The sequence below is a fragment of the Perna viridis genome, chromosome 1 (genome assembly GCF_037379345.1).
Source record: "Perna viridis isolate PV_CMFRI_1.1 ecotype Kerala chromosome 1, ASM3737934v1, whole genome shotgun sequence".
NCBI classification, from domain to species: Eukaryota; Metazoa; Mollusca; class Bivalvia; order Mytilida; family Mytilidae; genus Perna; species Perna viridis.
Window position 1 is genome coordinate 38,959,895 of NC_142445.1, and position 27,423 is coordinate 38,987,317.

Sequence of the window (27,423 nt, forward strand, 5' to 3'; positions counted from 1 at the left end):
TGTGTGATATGATCAGGTAATTTGCTTGCGTCAGTTTGTTTGCGTCAGCCAAATTTGCAGGTTTTAAAAAATTAAATCCGACCAGGGTATATATTTCTTGTTTTCAATGTTGCTATGTTGTTATTGTTGTATTATTGTTAAACAGTTAGGAAAATGTGTGCAGACTTCTTTGTTTTAGTGTACCCTCATCAACATTGCATATTACTGTGTTATACTTGTTGGTCTTTTTTTTTATTTTGTTTTATGTTGTTTTGTTGTTTTTGTCTTTTTTTTTCATCAATGGCAAAAATTAAAACACAAAGTATTACCAAATATATTTTAATCGCTTAGTTTATAACTTTGTTCCAGAGCTGTGAATTGAATTGACTTTTCTGTTATTTTCAATTTTGTTGTGGTCATATGGTACCTGCTTTATCATCTTCTTCAAACTGGCTAAATTAAGATAAAAAAGATATTATCGCAGTATATTAATTATGAATCTTATAATTGTAAACGCGTTTTCAGTGTTCATACTCTTGGGTGTAATTAAAATTTTTTTTTGCACGTGTTAATTATTTTTTTCAATCATATTCTCATAACCTCTTTGTGATATAATACAATGTCAACATTGCAATAATCATTGCACAAATGATATGATATATTGACATTTCGGAGGAAATATTCCATAAAAACTACATTTCATGAACAAACAATTCAATCTTCAATTTTCTTTTACGCGATTTGGAGGTTATTTCATTCATATTTCGTTCAATAATATCACCGAATGATAGTCGGGCTATAGAAAACTAGTTTTTGTCGTTTTCTTTTTCATTTCATTTTCCTAAAAAAAAAAACACAACATCCTTTTGTCAAGTCGAGCACCAATAAAAAGAAAATATACTCTTGTCATCTTATATTTGATATTGTCCGGTTGCTTATCATTTGAAATTACAAAATTAAATATAATGAGAGAAAAAAAGACGAATTCATTTGATAAAATTACAGTTCCCCAAATGTAGAAAGTGGGATGTGTTGAATGTTATCCTCTGAAATTTTATGCTGAGTACATATGTTGTATCGTTTATATATATAATAAACAAAAACAAAATTTAACTGAAAGAAAAAGTTTACAAACCATACGGGGAGAGCATCGACATTATTTAGAGTTTTAATAGCTCTTTATATCTTTTTTGCAACTTAATCAAGTAGAAACAAGATAGTAATAGGAAAAAAAGTATAAGCAAAAACGGAGGCAGAAGAGACTGGTTTTTTTCGGTAGTCACATCCAATCTTGAAGTATGGTATCTCTTACCTATAAGGTGCTTGACAAATCGCGTACTTCTCAACTGAACAATCGTCAACATCCCAACTAAACATCTTTCTCAAGTTTTCAATATTTCCATTAATTTGATCATATTTGAAGTATATCTGAAAAGCCATACAACCATCCTTTTCATAAAGATTGTTTTGATCTTTATCTTTCCAATTCGATATTGTGACTGGAGTTTTGCTATTGTACCAGGACCATTTCGATTCATTTTTCTGTTTCCTTCCACCAAGCCAAAAGTCTAGTTAAAAACATTAAAAAGAATTGGTTGATATTGTACCAGGACAATTTAAAACAAACATTATACTATTTAACCTACGTTTGAGATATACATTACATTGGAACAAAAAAATCAGTGGGATAAAGTTTACGATGTGCCCTTATATCATAGGATCTGTCGAATTTTAACATGAACAGCCTCTTAAATTGTAACAGTGCAGTATATTACAGATGAGACAAAGACGTTGCAAAACAAAACATGAAGAACACGGACCCACTCGCACATAGAAGGCCGAAAAAATTGTTCTACAAAATCTTTATTTTATTACAAAAGTTTTTTTTATTAAGAAATTGATATCATAACCAAAACAAGTGAACACATTCTGATTGTCTGATATCTTTTGTCACATAATAAAAAGGTTCCATTTGTAATATGATAAATTAATAAAGATAAACAAGTGGAAATAAAAAAAAATGTAATCTAGGGACAAAGACCAGACATGAGAATTACAAACGCAACAAATAACATAAAATAACCAAAATAATACGTTCAAAGCTACAAAAGTAAATGAGAAGTAAATGAGCAATTCGGACTCCATTAACGACTGGGAGCATGGACCAGGTGCACCGGTAGGATAAGCGTCCGTATTAATGGACAACATTGCCGATGAAAAGATATCATCTTTAAAGTATCGTAATGTAATATATAAACATTTGATTAGAAGTTTTTATGCAGTTATATTATACGAGCAAATTAAAAGATAATTGTGACAATACTCACGACTTCCTTTTACTCCTTTTGACCATATCACCGACTTTATGTAATTGATTTCGTCATTAGAAACAGGTTCAGCCAGTTTAAGATGAAGATATCCACACCATTTCTTGAAAAGGGGGAAATACTTAATGACATTTCAGTTCTTTAAATAATCTCTTCATATTGATTATATTATTATAAAGTGGGCACTTAGATTTTGTCTATATTTTATAAAAAAAACAATTATTGGAGTACTTTTACAAGTGTACATCGACCTATTTTAAGCACTTAATTTAACTTGATTATTGTATCATATAACGGACAATAATAAACAAAAACAAACCAACAAAAAAAAGATTTTAGGAGTGTAAATTAATGAACGACTTGTAAATGCAGATTCACCATCAGTACTTAGTGGTTTTGAATATTTCTCCATTCGAGATGGTAAAAGTTAAATTTTTCAATATGCAAACTTTAGTGAGCATAATAAAATCTATATTTTAACATTGAGAGTGGAGAAATAATTTAAACCGAGAATATGCTGAAGGAGAAGAAATATGCAGAAAACTAGGAAATGTAGAATGGCGGGATAGTTCTCACAGAAATTTAATCACCGGCTTAGAAAGGAAGAAAATGTATATCACTGTAGTACCTATTAATTGAAAACTTTTTAAGTACCAGTCCATATAAAATTCAGACAAAGCCTATGGTAAGGTGATTCTATGGTGTAGAAAAACCCATGGATCGGACGATACATTTTTTGTCTACAAATTCTATATTTTTATGTGACAGAAGTCCTTTCTGTATTTAGACCTGCACTGAGAAAACTACACTTTAACAACCCAACAAAAACCAACCAAATTACGCAAAAAACGAGCGATAACTCTTGCAAAGTGCTGCTAATTTCATGTACAATCTATATAAAATTTATCTCAAAAGCGCAACCTCAAAATGAAAAATTAACACTGGTAATGCGATCTATAACAGTTTCTCACGAAAAAATAAAACTGAATTTGGTGGGTTTTAGACATGCATGAATCACCTCCTGTCAAACCAGCTCTTTTAGTCAACAAATGCTATAATTTTTACGTAACAATAATCCTTTCTGTATTTTTGGGAAAACCATACAATTATCTGCCACTCACATCAACCAAATTAAACCAATTCACGAACGATAATTAGTTACCAATTTCATACACACTCTATATAATTATGTCGTCCCAGACAAATGTCGGGCGACATGTTGCTATTGTTCTGTTTTTATTATTATCATTATCATTATTTTTTTCAATGATTTTTCTCCGGAGTTTTCAGAGAGCATCACTAAAGGCATTGAATTGAAATTATTAAGGACATTGTAATATCTCAGAAACCTAGGTGGCTTGAAATTTGGTATGGTGGTGAAACTCGGTGAGCCTTATAAATTTCTGCTAAACAAGTGAATCGATATGTTGTCAGATGTCATAATAACGAAAAACTAAAATTTTCATGGATACCAAAATTCACTTTTTTTTTCTCTCGCGCCTGTAACTTTTTTTTTATTCAGGGGGCAATTTTAATGAAACTTTGTTGTATTATGCGCCTCATTGATATTTCTTTACCGAAGTGCCACTATCTTCAAAATGGCCATAATCTAAGATATTGCAATATTTCGAAAACCTGGGAGGCAAGAAACTTTATATTTGTTATGGTGGTAAAGTTGAACAAGACTAATAAAATTATGCAAAAAAAAGTTAATCGATATGTTTTCAGTTGACATGGCAACAAAAACTCTTTAAATTTTGAAGGATATCATTGGACAATTTTATTCGGCAAATTGAGTTCCACCACCATACTAAATTTCAAGTTTCTAGCCACTAAGGTTTCCGAGATATTGCAATGTACTAGATTATGACCTTTTCGTGTTCCCATGGAAACGGTAGCAATCTATCCCAAAAAAAGTTCCAGTTCACGCCTTCTCAATACAATCTATCTACACAACAAGTTTCAATTCATTATTCTCACTAATGCTCTCATTGAAAGAAAAAAATAAGAAGAGGAAACGGAACAATAGCTATATGTCGCCCGACATTCGTCTGGGGCGACATAATGATAATGATAATAAGAGAAAGAAGAAATAGAACATTAGCAACATGTCGCCCGACATTCATCTGGGGTGACATAGATGAGTAGGCTTTTCATTTGTTTTGTTTGTTTGTTGGGGTTTAACGTCCGAGCAGCAATATTTCAGCTATATTCAAACAATGAACATGAAATGGATGATAAAATGAACATGAAATGAAAAAAAGGATGGGTCACAAGGATAATAGGGTCGACAAATTTTGATTGCCACTGGAAAAAGGGGGATGGGTAAGGTCGGGCAATTTAGCCTCGTGTGGCGGAGCGCAAAGGTTCCTACTCCTATCGAATACCACAGCAGGGTTCTTTAACGTGCGAGGAACGTGACATCTTTCCCAACACGGTGCACCACTATGGTTTGCGGTCAGGTTTTCCGTATTATAGCCTGACAACCCCAGCATGTAACACACCAAGGGTACCCCATTCCACCACCCGGGGCACACATCCCAGTTGCTCTGTGGGCAGAGCGCCTAGCCCCCGGCTAGGTTTCTGGGCACTATTTAGTCGCCTTTTACGACAAGCTTAGCGCTGCTGCAGGCCTATACTTTTAACACCCGGACCTGCACGGGGCAGTAGGCTTTTCAACAATGAATCACATTTTACATGATTTTTATATGGAGTGCTACGTATTTAAAAAGAAGATTTGAATTAATTAAATATTTTATTAGACATATAATTAAATACCTATATTGAATAAGTTAAAATATCCTTATAAACTGTCCGGTTAATTACCAAAGGAAGATAATCAGTGTGAAAACATCGACTATTTAACTCGCACTGTAACTTTATCAAGGTTAATCGCTGTTAATCTGATATGGAAATATTCATCAAATATAACATAATGAATTGTACTATAACAGTTGAACCATTAAATAATATCATTTATTATATAGATAGCAGTGTTTTATCGAATGTTCCCAGTGTAATAAATTTCGATCATTCATACTGTGAAATTGATATGGTAATTTCACACTCGCGCTTTCTCCCGCCAAAACGTCACAACTTTGATATCAATCCGCCAATCATAGAATTAAAAATTCATATTAAAAATATCGATAAATTATGAAGAAAATCTACATAATAAATTAGATAATCAATTGGTTTTCGTAAATAAGCAAAACATTATCACTCGTGCCAAGAATGCTTGAGGATTTAACTCGTGTGCGGAAGTTCCTTCGTTCCTGCGTTCTTCGGCACTCGTGATAATATTTTGATTATTCACGAAAACCAATTAATTATCATATCATTCATCACGTACTTATAATGATATAAACTACATTAAACATCTTGCCTTATCCTTACCTCAGCCCAATACCAAGACAATGGAGTCCATGGAAAATGATAGCAGATATCACCAACTTTATAGAAATCTAGAGGACATTTTTCTATCACTACAAAGGAGATATATAGTTATTGTTTATAATATTGTCATTGATATATGGAATTTATTTTTTACTTAATTTTCTGTGATTCATTCAGAACATTTTCAACGAATGGGTTGATTGATTGATTGTTGAGGTTTAACGCCCGAGCAGCAATATTTCAGCTATATTCAGGCGAGTAATGAATGGGAATTATGATTGTTTCAATTTTGGTAGAAGAAGATTAACCTTATTTTATTATAGTTATTGTTTTATTATGAAACGTTTAAATCAAGCAGTTAAATAAAAGCATATAGGAAAAACGTTTATATTTCTACCTGTCTACCTAAGATTTCAATTGAATGTAAAAATCCTTTATTATATTTCCGACTTTGACTAAGTTTTTTTTGTTGTTGTTTTTTTAAAACACCAAGTACATGTAACTTCCAATCCGGCAGACTGACTTACTGCCCTATTTGAGCAATGAAGAGCAGTAGACTTCAAATCCAAATTTTCAATTTATTGGAGTTGTGGTAAGAGTTTGGATACTTTAAAATAAATTATTTCAAACCGTTTTGGTGTTTCCCGTATAAAAAAAAGTTTAAGATTCAAAGAGATTGCTTACTGTTCTTCCAAACAGATTGTTGTGTGTTAGTGGATTGCTTCCCTTGAAAAAAAAATTGCTAAAATGGCTTGCATTCCGTAAATATGAAAAGAAGTATTACAGATATGTCTTTGCCCTATGAAACATCACATCACTGTGTATTGCAGCGAAACGCCTTTTATGTAAGATATATGGTTGGCATTTGTATAACATCTCCCATAAACATGACTGTATATCAAATGTGCGAAACATCAATAATAATTAAATGGCATCATCAAAGGACAATAGATAATGGATACATAGAAGTACTTCTCTGTCTAAGAATCAGGCATAACTTGTATAAATTGTGGCACCTGATGAAAAAAGATTTTGCTGCATTATCCAAATATTTTATGCCTCAATACATCCGAAATTAACCATCAAAGTGTTTGTAAAATTTGTCTTTTTAAGATATTGAAAGGTCAAATTTAGTTGTAATGCCCTATGAAAAATGATGGAAAATTTTCCCATATCTATTCCCCAAAAAATGGAGTAAAAAATATCTGCAATTACAGATACTTCAGATTGATTAGTTTTTCGTTTGTTTTCTAAATGTATTGAATACATTTGAGACAAAAAACCCTAATTGAAAAAAAATGATGTCCCACTCATTGCCTGATTCTTACACAGAATCGTACTTTTAAAAGAAATATTCTTACATTGGCAATCTTTTCCATAGAATCCATTCGGACAATCACAGGCATAGGATTTAAGGGATGTCGGACGGCATGTTCCTCCATTCATACAAGGTTTGCCGGAGCATATGGTTCTGTAAAAAAATATTTTATCTGATAATTAAGTGCAACAATCCTGACATAATAACAGAAAAATAAGGGAAAGAAAAGCAAAATAGATAGCTGAGAAACTCGATTCTAGGAATTTGGTCGATTTTTTTTATATTGACGTACCATTTGTTTTGATAAGTAATCAAGGGAACCAAGGTTCTAGCTGAAATCAAAAGAAAGTTATCCAGGGACAAAGACCAAACATGTAAAACAGATATACACAACAAAGAACATTAAGTAACTAAAATAATACATACAAAGCAACAAAAGCAAACGAGCAACTAGGAATCCACTAAAATTGGGACCATGGACCAGGTGCACCGGTAGGGTAAGCGTCTTCTGCTCTTCTAGAAATACCCGCCGAGTTGCTAATAAAAGTCAGGTTCGCAGTAGACGAAAAAGGAAAGGAAAACTATGACACGATGAACAAATCAGTTTTCAGCGACCATAAAACTTCTGTAGTGATGACTTCAATCTTGTATCAACATAACTCTGTTCAAGAAGCCTAACTGTAAGAGTCCTAGCGCGATACAAAAAGTCTGCGTAGTTACGGCAAACTCTGGCATAACGTATTTTAATATATTTGCCATCACTGCATGACAACCACTAATAGTCCGAAGTGAATGATAGTAAAGTATACACCTCTTGAAAGGTATAAACTTCCTGTTTACACCATATACTATCCCCTATTCCCCATTTAAATTTCTCAGTTCCCAATAGAAAAATCCCAATGCCCCATAGAATCCGCCTTGGATTATTATTTATCTTCTATTTACATTTTAAATAGAATATTTTATTTTTAGTTTCTTCAACATTTAAACTTGTATTTAAAATTATATTTAATTCATTTATCATAGCAATAAATAAATACTTTAAAGATTAATTTCCCATTCTCCCTATTCAAAATCCCCATACACTATCCCCATCTCCCCATACACTATTCCCATCCCGCCATCCCAATATCCTATCTCTCCATTTCCCATCCCAAATCCCCCATATAACATAAAATGGGAAGTCTTTCCTATACAAATGCTGTTATTGTTTAAAGTAATTACCGGTATAAGATAGTACAAAGATTATTAGCTCCTTGCAAAAAAATCTAGTTTCAATATTCTTACCGCATTTCACACACGAGTTCATGGATTTCGCGACAATCCGTTTTTTTAACGTCCAGGACTTCACTCTTAGCATCCATCGACATGCAATTCAACTGATTCCTTATTTGCATATCTTCATACCAATACCAGTTATTAGATTTAGTTGTACCGCTAAGCCATATTCTTCTTGCGTAAGTCACACTTTTCTCTTCTAAATAGAAATGTGAAACGAGATTAATTTAACCTGTATAAACCGTGATTTATTTCACAAAAATTCAGCAATTAAACTAAATACTAAAAGGTAATAGTAGTATAATAATGACAATTCTGCCGCACACCCCCTTTTCAAGCAGAAATCCTGTATAGAACCCCCGATTTCGGGCTCCGGGGTGCAAACAGATCGTGAGCGAGTCAAGGATGCTGATAAGTGCTGGGAGGCAAGGCATCTGGGACGTCCTACCAAAATCGATTTTAAAAAAATGGATCCCTGATAAATCATGCCATCCAAGAATCAAATCATGGATCGCTTCGAAGATTCCGTCTGCGAAGATAGCAGACCAACCTCATCCCCCGAAAATCAGCAATTCTGCAATACCCCGCTGAAAAGGAAGAAGGGGCAATCTTGCAAGGGCAAACCTGGGAAAGATGGACTTTGCTGGAGGCACTCCTATCGGAGGGAAATTTCGGGTGGTCGAGACAATGGGGGAACTTAGGAAAATTGCTAAGGAGGAAGGGGTGGTGGGATATAGCAGGAAAAATAAGCCCGACTTGGTGAGGCTGATCGAGTCGACCACAAACAGGAAATTCACTCGCCGGATACCAAGAAGCAGCTCAAAGCGATGGCGCGCCGGAGGGGGATCACCAACATCTCCCGGCTGAGGAAAGATCAGCTGGTTGAGAAGGTGATTCAGAGGCTTGAAGACGTCGTGGACCAGATCGAGGTAATGGACAAGAGGGAGGCCTTGGGTGGGGTATTTGGCACAGTGATCATCAAGCCCAAGATGCAACAGGACGTGAAAAATTTCATCAAGGTGAGCTGGGGACCCATCCGAAGTAAGATTTCTGGGGCTGGCGGAAAAGAAGGGGTTGAAGGTGGAGATAATCCTCCACGTGGAGATGGTAAAGATCAGCCCGGCGACCGGTGAGAATATATACGCCAAACCAAAGTTTCGGTCGGCCTTGAGGGTTATCACCGAGTCGGCAGATTTGGACGAAGTAATATCGCAGATGCAGGATAAGATCATCGAAAGCCTGGCAAATTATCAGGGTGGGGGGGGAGCGCGTGGTCCTTTGGGCGTATTGAGAAGCTGAAGATTCAGCTGAACGAATACAAGCCACTGACGGGAAGCTCATACATCCAACTTCCCAAGAAGGCAGCAAAGAAGGCCATCGTCAACGTGCAGAATAAGGATCAAGAGTGCTTCAGATGGGCAATTCTCTCGGCACTCCATCACGAGACGGTGGATCAGAAGAGAAGTTAGCCAGTACGCGAAGTGGGCGGACGAGCTCAAGTTTGATGGGATAAACATTCCGGTCTCGCTCCGGGCAATCAACAGGTTCGAGAAGCTAAATGAGGGGATCAAGGTCAACGTATACGGATTCGAGGAGGGGAAGGAGGGTGGGATCCGCCCATTGAAGATTTCCGAAAGGGATGATGCCGGAGCACAGCACGTGGATCTCATGCTGCTGGCTGATGCTGAGACACGACACTACTGCTGAGTGAAGAATCTATCGCGGCTTTTGTCGGCGCAGGTAACCGATCACGACGGGGAAGCTTACTTCTGCCGCCGATGCCTGAACCATTTCACCCGGCAAGATCTCCTTGACCAGCATATGGAGTATTGCGGTCGGAAGAAGGCGATGAAGATTGAGATGCCGGGCGAAGGAAGCTACGTCAGCTTCCAGAACCACATCCGATCGATGAAGGTTCCATTTGTTATCTACGCAGACTTCGAGTGCTTCCCCACCAAGGTTGAGCCTGAACCGGCGAAGGCTGGCGTAGACGGAATCGTGCAGATGTTGGAGCGCATGATGAAGACCACTCTCCAGAAGGTAGAAAGGGGCGAGCCCTCCAACCCCCATACCAAAGTCCTTCAGAAGCACGTACCATCGGGGTTCTGCTACTACATCAAGTGCTTTGATGAGACGGTATACGTCAAGGAGCCGGTGATCTACACCATGCAGCGGGAAGGGGAGGACGTGGGTCAGATCTACGTGGATCGGCTGACGAAGGATATCCGCGATATATATCAGCAGAACGATTTCAAGAAGCCCATGGCGATGACGGAGGAAGATAAGATCGCCTTTGCGGAAGCTACCAAGTGCTTCATCTGCGACCAGGAGCTTGGAGAGGATAGGGTGAGGGACCACTGCCACTTCACAGGTAGATTCAGGGGGCTGCGCACAATGACTGTAATCTGAACTATCAGGCACCTAAATTCATCCCGGTCATCTTCCACAATCTGGCAGGCTACGATGCTCATCTCTTCATCAAGGCACTGGGGGCTACGGAAGGCAAGATCGACTGCATCCCCAACACGGAAGAGCGCTACATATTTTTCACCAAGAGCGTAGAGGTCGGCGAGTACAGGGATAAGAAAGGGAAGATGAAGAAGCTTTACCAGCACCTGCGATTTATCGACAGTTTCAAGTTCATGGGGGCAAGTCTGCAGAAGCTGGTAGAATCTACGCCGGCCGATGCCTTCACCAATATGAGGAGGGTATTTGGAGCCAAACCGATGGACCCCGAACTCTTCAAGATTGGGCACTTTGAATCGGAAAATGGGAGAAGCATCACCTTGCGCGAAGTGATCGACCGGGAAAAGCTGAAGCATATCGTCACGCACCCGGAAGACTACGAGCTAGGGAGTCGATATATCAAGGGGAAGAAGGTCGATAAGGATGCTCAGCTGACGCTCTTGCAGGATTACTTGGCCCGCACAAATACCCTGGGCGAGTGTCCGATACGATATTACCAACGCCATGGCTTTGGGAGGTACTGGTCCGGCGAGAAGATCGGCCTCCAGAATATCAGCCGCCGCATCCGGCATACCCTCTGCGCAGATCATACGATCGATATCGATATGAAGAATGCGCATCCGACTCTGCCCTCCTGGTATTGCCATGAAAATGGCATCGCGTGCACGGCGCTCGACACATATATCGTCGACCAGGAGAAGCTAATCGCGGACCTGATGGCCTACGAGGGAATCAAGCGCGATGACGCCAAAACCTACTTGCTCGCCATCATCAAGGGGAAGATCGTCAGACTCAAGCATGACGCACCGACCTGGCTTAGGGACTATTATGGAGGAATGAGGCAGATCATGGAGGAAGTGATCCTGACTTGCATAAGCTTGCCTGCGAATCCAAGGAGAAGAGGGGGACGGACTACAATATCGAGGGCACAACCGTGAATTACGTCATGTGCTCCCTGGAAAATAAGGCTCTGATGGCAGCCTTCGACTACCTGACCTAGCAGGAGATCGAAGTGGGGGCGCTCGTATTCGATGGGCTTATGATTCATAAGAAGGGGTTCCGCGCACCAGGCTGCCTAATATTCTCCAAGGTTGCTCTCAGAGGGTGAGGGAAGTCATAGGGGCTGATATTACCTTCACAGTCAAAGAGATGGATGAAGGGTATGATATTCCTTCCGTGGCGATGGGGGAGAGGGGCCACCACTCGGATCTGCTGCTACGCAAAGGCATCTACCCCTACGACTATATGGATAGGTTCGAGAGGCTTCAGGAGACCCAGCTCCCACCCAAGGAGGCCTTCCGCAGCACGCTCACCGGTGAGCATATCAGCGAGGAAGACTACACGCATGCTCAGAGGGTCTGGGGGGTCTTCGGATGCAAAACCATGCGCGAATATCACGATCTCTACCTCGAGCTGACGTGATCTTGCTCGCTGACGTATTCGAGAATTTCCGCGAAATCTGCATGAAGCACTATGGTCTCGATCCTGCGCACTACTACACCGCGCCAGGGCTAGCCTACGACGCGGCACTCAAGGTCAGCGATATCAAGCTTGATCTCATCACCGACCCCAATATGCTGCTCATGATTGAGAAGGGGATTCGTGGGGGTTGACCACGGCTTCCCAGAGATATGCCCGGGCGAATAATCCCTACGTGCAAGACTTCGACCCTAGCAAGCCGACCAACTATCTGATGTATCTGGACGCCAATAATCTCTACGGGTGGGCCATGAGTCGGCCCCTACCGACCGGAAGATTCGAGTGGATCGACCCCTCGGAAGTCCCAGACCTCAGCACGCTCGGCGAGGAGGATGAGCAAGGATATATCTTGGAAGCGGATCTCGAATACCCAAAGGAGCACCACGATCGTCACAACGACTATCCCCTGGCACCGGAATCCATGGTGATCAATGGAGTCAGGAAGCTGGTAGCCAACCTCCACGATAAGCAGAAATACGTGGTCCACTACGTAAATCTGAAGAAATGCCTTGCCCAAGGTCTGAAGCTGAAGAAGATCCATCATGCCATCCGATACAACCAGAGCTTATGGTTGAAGGGATACGTAGAGAAGAATACGGCTTGTAGGGCAGCGGCATCAACCACCTTCGAGAAGGACTTCTTCAAGCTCATGGTCAACTCGGTATTCGGGAAGACCATGGAGAATATTCGCAATAGGGTGAACGTGCGACTCCCATCGAATGCGCCGAGGCATATAAGGCTGGTAATAACGGCGTCCGCAACGAGATCGTGGCCATCCTCGACGCTCTTCGACGAGAGGGATACATCGAGAACTGCAGATATAAGCGACTGCATCGCAATACCCCCCATAAATAAGGATGCTTATCACGAAGCAAAGTTGCCACCGCAAGTATGTGGTAGGTGGAAGAGGCCTATTCGACTCGGTGAGGAGTCTGTTCGGACGAGTATTCACCTCCGCGACCGCCAAGACTCTTGGGAAGAAGGCTGCCACAGCCGCCGCCAATGCTGCTATCAAGGGAGTGGAGAAGGGCGCCACCAAGGCCATGGATCACCTGGTGAGTAAGATCCCTTTGAAAGCAAAACCCAAACTTCCAGCCCAGGCCAGCGCTATCCTAGCGAAGCACAAGGGGAATATCCACAATCTCATCGCAGGCGCAGGCATCGCTCATGTGCGCTCCTATAGATAAATGTCTGGGATCATGAATCTCCGTGAAGACCTAGTCTTCGACGAAAGTATCCAGGAGTATGAATATCACGAGTATGAACCCATCACCGGCACGCAGCTGAACAGTTCCGGTGCCGAGATCCGACTCAGCATTGAGACGCAGTATCTCTTCCTCCATCCGACCGAGAGCTACCTCTTGCTGGAGGGCAGACTCCAGAAGAACGATGGAACGGCCGATGCCAACCTCATCTCCCTCATCAACAATGCGATGATGTATCTCTTCAAATCCATCAGCTACAGACTATCCGGTCAGACGATCGAGCACTTGAACGACCCCGGGGTCGCCACCACCATGCTAGGTCTCCTCACTTATCCAGACGATTTCTCCAAGTCCCGGGGCCTCAACCAGTTTTGGGTCAAGGATACGTCGGATGCCGCCGCCGTCGAAAACCTTGGATTTGCCGCGCGTAAAGCATATATTATCGCCAAGCTCGTCAATAAGGGATCCTTCTCCTTCACCATCCCCTTGAAGCATATCTTCGGTTTTGCCCAAGACTACGAGAAGCTGGTCTACGGATTCAAGCACGAACTGACTCTCGTGCGCGATTCAGACCATAATGCCATCTTCAGAGACGCCGCGAATATCAACGATACTGGTAAGATCGTCCTGAGCAAACTCTCTTGGTTCGTCCCCCACGTGATGCCCTCGGACGAGCAAAAACTACGTCTCTACAAGACCATCGAAAGCAAGGTGAAGCTAGATATCGGATTCCGTATGAGGCAGTGCGATTCGATCGCCGTCCCCGAAAGTGCCAACTTCACCTGGCGCCTTTCCACCAAGAGCAGTCCGGAGAAACCCCCCTGGGTGATCGTCACCTTCCAGACCGCTAAGAACAACGATCAAGAAGCCAACCCCGCCCTCTTCGATCACTGCCGGCTTCGCAATATCTACGTCACCCTGAATTCCCAGAGATATCCAGCGGTGGACTACGATGCATCCTTCACCAACCAGAAGGTCTCTAGACTCTACAAGGAGGCCGCCGATTTCCGATGGAAATTCTTCAACATGGATCACCTGGTGAGCAATCCCGGCATCACCCCGCCGATTTCACTGACCTTCATCCCCTCTTCGTCTTCGACGTCTCCAAGCAGAGTGAACGGCTCAAAGACTCCTCCATCGACGTATACATCAGAGCCCAGTCCGACCGAAACGTCGCCGCCGATACCCAAGCCTTTGCCCTGGTCATCTCCGACCGCATCCTACAGTTCGAATCGGACGGTCGCAAGATGAGCGTCGTCTACTGAGGCATATGTAAATGACCGCTTCAGCAGATCGTCAGAAATACGGGCCCCAAGCGCGGGTTCTCCTTCATCGTCTCCGGGAGAGGTGACCGGATCACGACGCGCTTTCATCAGCCCATACGACTGAATCCCTACAAGGATTACGAAATGGCTCTGGTCAACCTTGAGACTTACTACTCCTTCCCGAATATTCACCAACGAAACCAAGTATTCTCCTACTCCCCTGACGACGGAGCGCACTGGTATTCCATCACCTTGAAAGTCGGCTCCTACGACATCGAGGACATCAACAACGAGATCCAACGCCAGATGCGCCACAACAATCACGGCGCCAAGATCACCATCAGAGCCAACCGCGCAACGCTGAGAGCCGTCCTCCTCCTGCGAGAACACTACCAAGTAAATTTTGACGTCCCCAATAGCATCGGCAGCGTCTTGGGGTTCAATAGGCAGACCTACGCCTACGACGCCGCCACGCTGGGATACAACGAGAGCGAGAGCATCGTCAATATCATCAACATCAATAGCATCCTGGTGAATAGCGATATCATCAGTGGAAGCTACGTCGACGGCGTCCAGCAACCCATCATCTATAGCTTCTTCCCCAACGTCTCCCCGGGCATGAAAATCATCCAGAACCCCAAGAATCTTATCTACCTTCCGGTGACCGTTAGCACCATCCACTCCATGGTGACGTACATCACTGATCAAGACGGCGTCCCTATCGACCTCCGCGGCGAGCACTTGACCATACGCTTCCATCTTCGCGAGATATAAATAAATGACGTATAACGAGTATAGTTTGAATCTGAGCTCAAGCCAAATAGATAAGCTCAGACTCGCAGCCAAGCGCAAGTCATGCCCCGTGAGCATTCGACTCTCGCATGAGAATCTCTCAGGCAACGATACCTTACTGCTCACGAATCGGCAGATCCAGAAGATCGAGAAGCTCAAGAGGGCCGGCGAAGGAAAGTATGATCTTGGAGATGAGTACCGCCCAGCTGAAGCAAAATATGCAGAAAGAGGGTGGGTTCCTCCCCATGCTCGCCAGGCTGACGATGAGAGCCCTCCCCATGGTAGCCAAGACCGTCCTTCCAGCTTTGGGAGTGGGCGCATTGAGTGGCTTAGGCAGCGTCGCGGTCAATAAAGCCTTGGGGTCTGACCTCAAGAAGGGTGGCCGCGTGTGTTGCGTCAAACCTCATGGTATGGGTCTTTCCCTACGCCCAGCCAATCTCCCACCCACTTATGGTGATGGTATATACCTAAAGCATAGCAGGCAATTTTACGAAGGCTCTGGGTTGATCTAAGGCCCCAATAGCCCGTTCAAGAACGTCCCCATCCTTGGCATGCTTCTCTAGGTCATAAATAAATGACCGATGAAGTCGATGCTAGAATCAAGGATTTCCTTGAGGCCGAGATCCGCAAATACTCTCGCATGCTGCGCATCTATAAGCGACTGGATAAGGTGGTCTTCATTGCCCTTGCCGTGTCCTCCATCTGCGGTCTGCTACTTACCAGCGGTACCATGGGATCTGCTTTGACCAGGATAGGTGCCGCGGCGTCCCTTCCCCTTGGATCCCTCGCTTGCCTGAGTGCTACGACCATACTGGTGCTCTCACTGATCACCAAGAGAAACGCCAAAAGAAAAAAGAAGCACCGTGATACTCTCCGCTTGGCCAGGTCCTATCAGTCTCAGCTCCCGGGTGAAGATGGTACCTCTGCAATCTGCCTGAAGAATTACTACGATGGAAAGGATCGGTTGCGCCAGCCCTCGCCCCCTTTCAGCAAAGATCTAGCCAAGCATTCCCAAGACCCTCGCTGATCCCCCAACCTTCAAATATCTTTTCCGATGGGTTTCCCCATCAGAAAGGATTCTCCCACGCTCCCTCAAATCACCACTTCAAAGTCGAAGTAGTCATGCCCACTCTTCTTTGCCTTCTTCATCCCATAGTTATCGATTTTGAGCAGGTGCCATTTTTTCCGCGGTATTCGATTTATTTCCCGGATCATCCTACTGCACGCCCAGACCTTGGTCTTTACTCCTTTCCTCTCCAACGTCAGAATCATGCTCTCCGATACTGACTTTTCGTCTCCTGGACGTCTACAACTTTGAATATTTCCCAAGGCAGGTCGCGCCACCTCAGAATCGGCTCGCGTCTGGCTTCCCTTTGAGCCTCTGCTCTCTTTCTCACCTCCTCGTAGCTCTCTGCCCGCCCGGAACCCAGCAATCGGACGTGCTGGTCCATCTTTTGAGATTCGAAATCCATGATTTTATCAGGGATCCAATCTATTTTGGTAGGACGTCCCAGATGCCTTGCCTCCCAGCACTTCTCAGCATCCTTGACTCGCTCACGACCCGTTTGCACCCCGGAGCCCAAAATCGGGGGTTCTATGCAGGATTTCTGCTTGAAAAGGGGGTGTGCGGCAGAATTGTCATTATTATACTACTGGTAATCCATCGGATCGGTTGCTACGGATGAACGCTAGCCTAAGGCTAAAAGAAATTTCAAATAATAAAGGTTCGGGTACGAAAGGTATCACTGTATTCATACCTTCTCCTTCTTAATTAAGTGTACATATAACTTCAGTAGACTTGACTAAATCAATAACAACACATACTGATACTACTTGTGTCAGACCATGATGTGTATTTTTTCTCAATGACTACGGGTATAATTTTGTCATAACGTATAAAATTTGAAATCATAGTAAATATGACAACTGCTATTCGGTGAACCAAGTTATATAAACTTTTTCTCAAGTTGTCACACAAAAACGCAGGCGCCTACGACAAAAACGACGACAACAGTGCCATTTTATGATTAGGCATATCATCAACAGATTTTTTTTTTTTTTGTGTCTCGAAAAAAAATGATTTGATTTAATTTTTCGCAAACCCTTTAACGGCAATGCAACGAAATAATGCACCCGTTAATTCGATACTATTTGTGTCATGACCATAACATGTATTTTCACAAAGAGTATGTACATTGTTTTGTCGTAACGTATAAAATTTTGAATTATAGTGGATATGACAAGTGCTATTCGGTGAACCAAGCTATATAAACTTGTTTTCAAGTTGTTGCACGCAAGCGCAGACGACAACGACGAAAACAGTGCCATTTTATAATTAGAAATATCATTTAGAGATATATTTTTTTTGTTTCCCGAAAAAAATAGTGGTTTAATTTAATTATTTCCAAACCCTTCAACGGCAATGCCAAAAAATTAATACGGTTAAGGATGAGAAAAGAAAAAAATATGTACCCGTGTAAAAAGTATTGAGATAATAGCAAATGGGTCTAAAAACACAAACTTTCATAATGCTTTTTATTAAAGTTACCTATTATGTGTTTTAAGCAGGAAAATATCATGTGAAAACCCTATATATTTCGAACAACAAATAAGATCCGACCTTCCGACTAACAAAATTATTTGTCGAAAAGGACATTTAACTGCTCCTCGCTAGTCGGGATTAATATTTTTTTTCAATGTAAAAGGCATATTTACAGAGTAGACACGTAAGAATATGTGTACTTCGTAGACCGAGTTTTCAAATAAATTACGCTGTTACTTCAATATTGGAAGAAGTAATCCCCTATCTGATAACAAATTTGCTTCCCTTTTGTTATAGAAGTTTTTAATTTTGAAAACAATTTATTTCTGTCGTCGTCTGTGATGCTTAATTTAAGACACATTGTGATTGAAGTCGCAACCGGGTTTACTTGACTAGTTATTGGATCCTTGAAATGCCAATATTTGATACTCACTGTAATGCTGAATAGCCGATCTTAATAAAAAGCGTATTTGATCGAATGAAATTGGTTCAGCTAGTTTCGCATTCGCATCCTTCTCCGTACAGGTAACCTATTTTTTTTCAAAAATCGCATGTAGTTAATTTGAATGCGTTTTTGCTTTTCATGTAAATACTACTTACATAAAGTCATTATGTCATTATGTATTCAACATTAATTTACCCCAAGTGCAGTCAAATATTCAATTTAACTAACTTTATTTTCTCTGTATCAAAGATGATCCGAATGAGCACAGTAGTTAAATTCAGATATAGAATATATATTTGATGTGACAGCTAAGATGTATTATTTACTTGATCCCTGAGCAGTCCTGCACTTCCATAAATCGTGTAGTAAGTTACAACCGTAGATTTAATCGAACAGGAAGGGTCATCCTGTTTGCAAAAGCTATATTTTAACTAGCCTAATAGACTGAGTGGTTTAGGACGCTAGACTTAGTTCAGGCGATGTCGCCATAGATGCAACTAGTTCAACTACATGAAGTTATATTATCTTTATTTTATGTAATTGGTTGATATATGCTTCATAAAATGTATCGGGCTGTATTTGGCTCAGCATTTCATCAGCCAAATACTGGCACGAACCCGAAAAATTGATATGTAGAGAAAAGTAAATGATGTTAACGATGTTATCAAATCATGAAATGACATATTTTATGATCATTATCAAGGCCTATCTACATCGAATAGATACAGGCCTAGGTTTCATAAAAAAAAATCTCAGGTTGAGAATATTCTTAAATCCTGTGTTTTTCCTTAAATCTTCAATTGAAGTGATCTGATTGGTCGTAATTTGAGTTGAGGAAGGGTTTGAGGAAAATCTCAATTTGAGATGTTTTATGAAACCGGACCCAGAGGAAACAAATGTCTTAGGTAAATCAAATACTTCCTATTACACTATATTGAAGTTTTGTGATGTGTATAATCATCTATCAAATAAATGCAAATTGAATTTTGAAGACCTTACATTTGCTAGTAAAGAAGGAAATGCATTACACCAAACACAGAACCTCAAATTAACTCATTAGAAATGCTCACCCAGGTTTGATGGTAGTTGATTCTCTTGTCAATGAATAGATAACACCGATCCTGAAACCTCAGCCAGGATTCTTTACAACCGGTATCTGTTAAGCAAATTCTGGACTTATGAAGGATGTATATATTTCGTTATCATGTGTTATCGCATTTAATTTGACCGTTCGAAGCATTTCTAGGTAGAAATGAGAAGTTAATTAATCAAGAATTATGCAGATAATTTGGAGTTCAACCATTATCTCCAAACAAATTCAAAAATAACAATAATTAAAAAAAATAATAATATATATATTCATATAAAGGAAAACAAGTCTTCATTTCTGTAGCATTAACAGGTCTTCAGAAACATTTTTTCAATTATATATCTCTCTCGATCTGCTTTTGATTGAGATAAAATATATACTATTCTATATTTTATTGTTCCAGAGATCGTATGTATTCATAAATAAGTTTTATCATAATGATAATGAATAAAAAAAATTCAATATGAATTTTCCCCTGTAATATTTACCCTTGGCATCTTTCAAGGACCTGGCAATAACGATCATTCATTGAATAAAAGTTAAGATTTTTTTCAGTCTATAAACCGAAAAAGAAAATTTTTCAAATTTAATATTTTGATATAGGTCTATCTATGCAAGTAGCCTGACTCAACGAAAACTATTTCAGACATGCTCGTTATGTAATAATTTATCAGATAAAATTTTAACATAAATAAATGAAAATGTCGAATAATAATACGAAAAGGGAAATTTCTCTTACAAAAACTTGTTGTATAACTTACACAAAAAAGTGAGGGTAATTTTGTAAAACACGTCAAGCACCGGATTCGGCCCACATTATTTTACTTGTATCTCTTATAGATGTTATAGTGCACTGACTTGAAATAAAACTTTCATACGGATAAGGCAAAATTTTATTTTTAGTTTTTTTTAAGGTTTAGTAGTAATAATAGATAAAAGATGGGTACCCCTCTGTGTAACGAACGGGGGTAGGGAAAGATGAACTGGCACGCCTACCCATATCCCCTTCCCTTATTACTATCTACCCCCGTCTTTGCAAGTGGAAGATATAATAAATTAAACTGTCTCCTACATTTGCCGAAAACGACAGACAGCTACATGGTGCTTAGATTAATATATACTGTTCTTAATCTGGATCACCAAACATTATTTACAATTCATTATTAGTTTAGAAAACTCTTACTGTCTGTATCACTTGATTCTCCAGTCGCAAAGGATACTGTACAAATTATTAGGGCAAAGATAAACATCATCCTCTTTATTCTGACGGCAGATGATCTGAAACATATATCATATAATTAACTGTGGTTTTTTTTTTCAATGTCCCTCAAAAAGTGACTAAAATTAATATACAATGTTATCTTTTACTGTTATTCTACTTATGAAAAATGCGCAACTCATTGATCACATTTGTATTTTGATTAATTATATTCATTAATTTCAGGACGGGAACATATTTTCAATCGAGTCGGATATCCTATATGTAAAAAAAAGATGAGTTTTTCAGTAACACGATTAAGGGTTTCTAAATTCTCAAAAGAGATGAGATTGAAATGGAGAGAATATCAAATCAAGTAAAGACACAAGAAAAAAAAGTTGGTTTATTGCTTTCAGCTTACAAAGTACTAATCACACTAGTATGACACTATTAATCTTCGTCTAATTCATTTCACTAATATCATGTAATAGCTACATAATTCTCCAAGTCTAAAAATAAAATGTGGAATAGTTGTCAAAAACATTTATGTTTTAAAATTGACTCTTTTTGTCCAGGAAGGCTATTTATAGCCTGAACTTGACTTAGAGATCTTCGGCAAGTGGGATTCAACCGGAAGCGGATATTGCCACGTGGAACTGCCTAAATATTCCGCGGTCTGTTCTCTTTACCCTCCAACTTTTCCACCTTGCAAATTAACATTAGTATATCGCTCCGCCGCCGATCAATATGTGATGCTTTATTTTTCGTAAGAGATGGAAGTATTGACATCAAAGCTTTTCTAATATTTGTTGAATTGCAATATTTCTATAATTATATGCTTATCTTCAACTATTTGAATTTTGTCTTACTGAGCAGGACTATTTGTTCTTATTGACCTGACGCAGGTCAAACACGGTACCTCCAATAACCGAAAACGATATGGCGTCGGACGTGACTAATTTCAAAGTACTGACGCCATATTGATTATTACAGACTTTCGTTAGGTATCTAGAAAGTGCTGGAATACTAATAAAAAACTTATTTGCAAGTGTGTTTAAATAACACAGTGAGCAATTATACCACCCAAAAACGTGCTTTATTGAGGTTTTCGGATTTTCAATCTGGTTTTCGGGCAAACATTCACAAGAAGATGTCGGAAGTTTTTAATGACGGATTTTTTTACCTGCAATGTACACTCTTTCAGTTTTTAGTATATTGTTAATGTCTACCATTACAAGATGGGTCCTGTAGGTTTGAAAGTGTTAATTGTTTGTCAATCTCACCAAGGAGTTCGATATAGACTACTATCATGACTTTAAAAAAATTTATTGCGAAGGTCGGGAGCTTCTAATAACGGATTTTCGGAGCTGCAATGTACGTTTTTTGTCATGTACAAAAAACGTAAGTATAGTTTTAATGTTTATGATTACAGTAAGGGTACGGGGGGGGGGTTGGCATCCCTCCTTTTTATGTGAAAATGATAATTTTCATGTGTAAACTTGACAAAAATGGCATATAATGTCCTAGCACCCCCTTTTTTCTGAGGAACCCAAGCTGTCACCTCTCATTTTCAAAGTGTGTGGATCCGCCTCTGCCAGAAGGGTTTGAGAAAGTGTTCTAGTGTTTGTAAATTACAGGCATTTTTGTGAACAAATTTTGATAAAAAAATGTTTTTACATATGCTAACAGTTTTCAAGTTGTTCTATATTTTATACACATTGTACTGTTAAATACATGTAAATCCTATATATATTATGTGTGTTTGATTTGATCCCAGGTATTTAAAATGCAAGCAATGTGTACATGTACATGAATAAACATACAAATGTACATGTAGCAAATAATATGAAGTATTTAAACTAGAAAATAAACATTTGAATCATGGAATTGTTAAATTAATATTATTTCGAAAGCAGAAACATAAACAATGTCTGTTTCAAAGGTAAGAATGAAAGGCAATGTAATTAAAATTAGATCTTAATTGCTCCCCCTTTTTTTATGTCACACGAAGTCATGCGACAAAGGAAAAAGGGGGAGCAATTAAAATTTAATCTGAATTAGATTGGGATGATATGAAGCCATGTGGCATCTTTATCACATTCAGTAGTTGATCTTAATCTATCGAAATGAGGGATATCTAGTAAAAAAAATAGGTATTTATATGTAGGCAAACAAACATTTAGAGCATAAAGAGTCCCCGCATATGACATTACTGCTGAAAAATTTCCTAAATACGTTAAAAACGATTTGATTACATTTTTATTGTATTAGAAATCGCCCATTCTCAAATTTTCAATCATTATCATTGTGGCTGACCTGTGATTTAAATACCATATATCACACCCCTAGACTTATATTGCATACCCTACATCACAAGCCGAGACCTGTATTGCATACAGTACAAATGTATATCACACCCCTTGACCTATATTGCATACAGTACAAATGTATATCACACCCCTTGACCTATATTGCATACTGTATATCACACCCTTAGACCTTAGTCCTACATGTATATCGCATACCCTATATCACACCGCTGGACTGTATCGCACCCTTAGTCATACATAATGTGCACATCATATACTGCATATCACTCCCATAGACCTACATATATATGACATACCCTATATCACACCCCTAGACCTATATGGCATACCATATACCACACCCCTAGACCTATATGGCATACCATATATCACACCCCTAGACCTATATGGCATACCATATATCACACCCCTATACCTATACGGCATACCATATATCACACCCCTAGACCTATATGGCATACCATATACCACCCCCTATGGCCTACCGGGTATATGGCATACCATATATCACACCCCTATACCTATATGGCATAACATATATTACACTCCTAGACCTATACGGCATACCATATATCACACCCCTAGACCTATATTGCATACGCTATATCACACCCCTAGACCTACATTGCATACCCTATATCACACCCCTAGACCTATATTGCATACCTTATATCACACCCTACACAGAACACTCTTGAAGTATAATTAAAATATATGTTTTGATGAACATGACAAGCCAAAATCTGTATCTGATTGGGTATCAATCCTCGACCTATATCACCCCGCGACCAATAGCCCTACGTGGGTTGACATAGGAGTCTTGTGTTGATACCGAATTCATATCTTAAAGTTAGTGTAGAACAGTTGTCATATGTCTTAGCAAAATTTGCAGTTTACATTTGTATGTCTGTGAACAGGAACTTTATACTGAAAACTTCAAAAATACATGTGCATGTACTCTAACTATGGTTACTGGCATATGCAGTACAGTATTAATTAAAGATTTCATAATTGAAATTATGATATTTGTAATATAATAATACATGTATCAAATTTGTTATTTACTTTACAGTGTGACATTAATTGCTCATAAATAAATCAACATACAGGGATGGATCCAGATATTTTGAAATGGGGGGTGCAGACATCATTATAAATCATCAGGTAACTAGAAACCATACATGGGAGAAGCCCTAAAGCAATATCATTAGTAAACTTTCCAGTTTCTGTATTTAGAAGTTTTGTCCAGTACATGAAATTGCTTTAGTGTATTGTTTTAAACTCACCACTTCAAACCACTTTAATGATCTTCCTGGTTATGAGGGGATGTTGTTTTAACAATGACCACCTGTCAGAAAGGTGAAAAATAACCTATTCTACTCTTACTTATATTACCTGTTATTAACAGTTATTGAAACAAAGATGTGATCATGAAGTACACTATACTACATTTTTGTAAAGTTTGTTATGTTTTATTTAAGATAAATTTGAATTATTTTAGAGAAAGAAGTGTTTATTTTTTTTCTTAATTAATACAGCTGATAGAGATATTTTAAGAATAACATTTCAGAACACTAAAATATTATATATATTTATTGTATTAACTTTTTATAATGTAGGACAGAAATTATAATGCTACAGAAATACTGTTTGCAAAATTTCAATCAACCAGTACTGACTAGGTGGCTTAAAAACCAGTAAAAACCTGGGACAATGATAACCACCCAACCTCTATTATTACCTGATTTTGCACACAATTATATGAACATGTAAGAATATTTCTGAACAAGAGGAGGTTTCTGTACTTCCATATGATGTGGCTAAAATACATGTATATTTTCATGCATTTACATATTGTAACATTTTGCAATTATCAAAGGCAATGTTATCATCTTTTCCTTGATTTGTTTTCAGTGTTAATCCCTTTTAAAGTTTCACTAGATGTAGTTAGAAGAAAGCAAAAGCAAAATGAACATTTTTGTGCTGGGACACAATTTAGGCACGAAACAAAGTTCATGATTTTCAAGTGCTGGTACATGTCAACATCTCTTGATAAAAACTACAAATATGAAGTCTGATTTCATAGCACTTATTTGTTGGCAAAATATAAGAGTTACTTGTAATTTAATGTAATACATATCAGTGAAACAATCATGCAGAAAAAAATGAAAGAAATGCACATACATTATTGAAGGCAGACAGGTATAAAACACTCTGCTTAAGCGCAATAATGATTCATCATAAAAAGTGGTACGCATGGGGTATGGGTTCACTAGTAACCTTTTTATTTTGGAAAGTAGAAAAGATGGAATTATATTCAAAGTGCATTTGTTATAAAGGAAGACAACATATTTCCTGTATTCACTACATCTCTTTATCCTTGACTTTCCATCTTGATTGGAATCTTAAATTGCTAAAATATATGAGGTACAACCAAAGTTTTATTTTAGTTTAAAGATTTTTAAACTGCATAGTAGTTTTGATTACAAATGTTTGTATCCTTGTTTGAATTGAAAAATTCCTAGAGAAAGTTAATTATTTATTGTAAAAAAGTGTATAGTTTTGACATTTTCAACCCAGGGCCTAATCTAGACAACAATGATAAGGACAAGCTAACTAACAATATTGACATATTTGTACATTTAATCCAATACAAATCACTGTCAAAGAGAGCACAAACAAGGAGAAGTTTTTTTTTGCTCATTTCTCCCTTTAGATTAGGTCCTTGGTCAACCTAGCTCCCCTAGTCCACATGATTCATTTCTACTTCATACATCTCCAACCCAAAATTTCAGTGTGGATAGTCAGTGATTCACATTGGAGATCATATTTTTGAAGAAATACTGGCTTAGGTGTAAAATGTCAAGAAATTTGAGGACATAAACGTACACAGCCAGTAATACAAAAAATAATCAAAGAGAAAAAGATCCATCAATGCATTAATAAACAAGCAGTATTGATATGCATTTCATGAAAACAGATGGTTCTCTTTAAAATGACTAAGCTTTTTATCGTTTTTTAGCTTGCAATTTGCTTACATGAATGTTTATGAGGTCTTCCTTGACTCAGCGCCTTAGCACTTTGATTATTTAATTATAATACGATAAACTGCGCAGATGTTAAAAAAACTGAAGTAGATACAGCAGCTTAACAAGGTTGGAAGGAATACTTATATAGTATAAATTTACAAAATGAAATATTACTTGTAACGTAGGACAAATTGCACCATACGTGTTAATACATGTTCCATGCTTTTGATAGAGGAAAGTTTTCATTTGTTATTGATATGTTTTTGAGAGATATTGAAATATATGTTTTTGTTTCATATAAAAGCACATAAAACATACCAGAATAAACAAAGTTTAAAAAATACAAAAATAAATTATAGTAAAATATCAAAGCAATGACAGACTTTGAACTGTTTAATGAAGAAAGACAATTCAATAAATACCCCACTTCCATGAATAAGTTAATATTGTTGGAAAAGGTGATCAAATAAATAGATGAAATTAAAGTAACTTGCAATACAGATCTTAGCTTGATTAAAACATTGTTCATTTTAAGATAGATTTAAAGTATACAAGATTATCCAACATCTTTAAATTAACATCGAAATATTACATATAAACACTACAAATTTTATTTATCAAGAAAGAAATTCCATTTACCAGGCTGTATCAGTTTGCAAAAAAAATGTCCTTACATAATCTTCTTAAGAAAGCATAAATAACTCTCTATAATAAGGCCTAATTTTTCTCGAATTGAAACGTCAGCTTTGAAAAAAAAATTGGGAAATTTATAGACAAAAAAGTCAGGTATGGTCTTGATCCTGCATTATAACTGGTAATTCGCCTTTCGCTGCCTCATCGATTACATTTTTCAAAACTGTGTAAATTTCATGTATACATCATAAACAAATATGGCTACCATTAATTAAGTCGACTTTAATGCAAATTTTATTGTAAAATCATCACGACTCCACATAAAAATGAAAAGGGATTTTTAAGATTTTGAAAAAAAAACAGTTTTGAAAATTAGCATTGTTGTATTTCAAGCCTTTAACCACTGTTCTATGATCGTGCAAAATATTTGCAAAATTACCATTGAAATAAAGAAATAATAGTCTCACCTTCTTGTTTATAAAGTGTTCTGATGATTTAACATCATCCACAGTTTCTGAGAGCCGATGAGACAATTTATATTGAATGGTTATGTCATTTAATATTCATGACAATGACAACTGTTGCAAATGTACTCTTAATATGTCTAGATATTGAACAAGTTGGTAATCTATTGTTCAAAAACATTGTTTT

General features: G+C 38.5%; 1 protein-coding gene across 1 annotated transcript; it reads right to left on the reverse strand.

Annotated features, from left to right (window-relative positions):
* Window positions 1–304: 304 nt before the first annotated feature.
* LOC148628690 (uncharacterized) lies at window positions 305–27,289 on the reverse strand. The gene is made up of 10 exons (XM_088592538.1): window positions 27,240–27,289; window positions 20,766–20,860; window positions 19,563–19,648; window positions 18,481–18,577; window positions 8,308–8,497; window positions 7,064–7,173; window positions 5,703–5,791; window positions 2,307–2,409; window positions 1,292–1,547; window positions 305–432 (listed from the first exon to the last, which is right to left on the reverse strand). Exons 2-10 carry the CDS (start codon window positions 20,833–20,835, stop codon window positions 396–398), a joined length of 1,038 nt encoding a protein of 345 aa, XP_088448664.1. The 5' UTR covers window positions 20,836–20,860; window positions 27,240–27,289; the 3' UTR covers window positions 305–395.
* Between the last annotated feature and the right edge of the window lie 134 nt (window positions 27,290–27,423).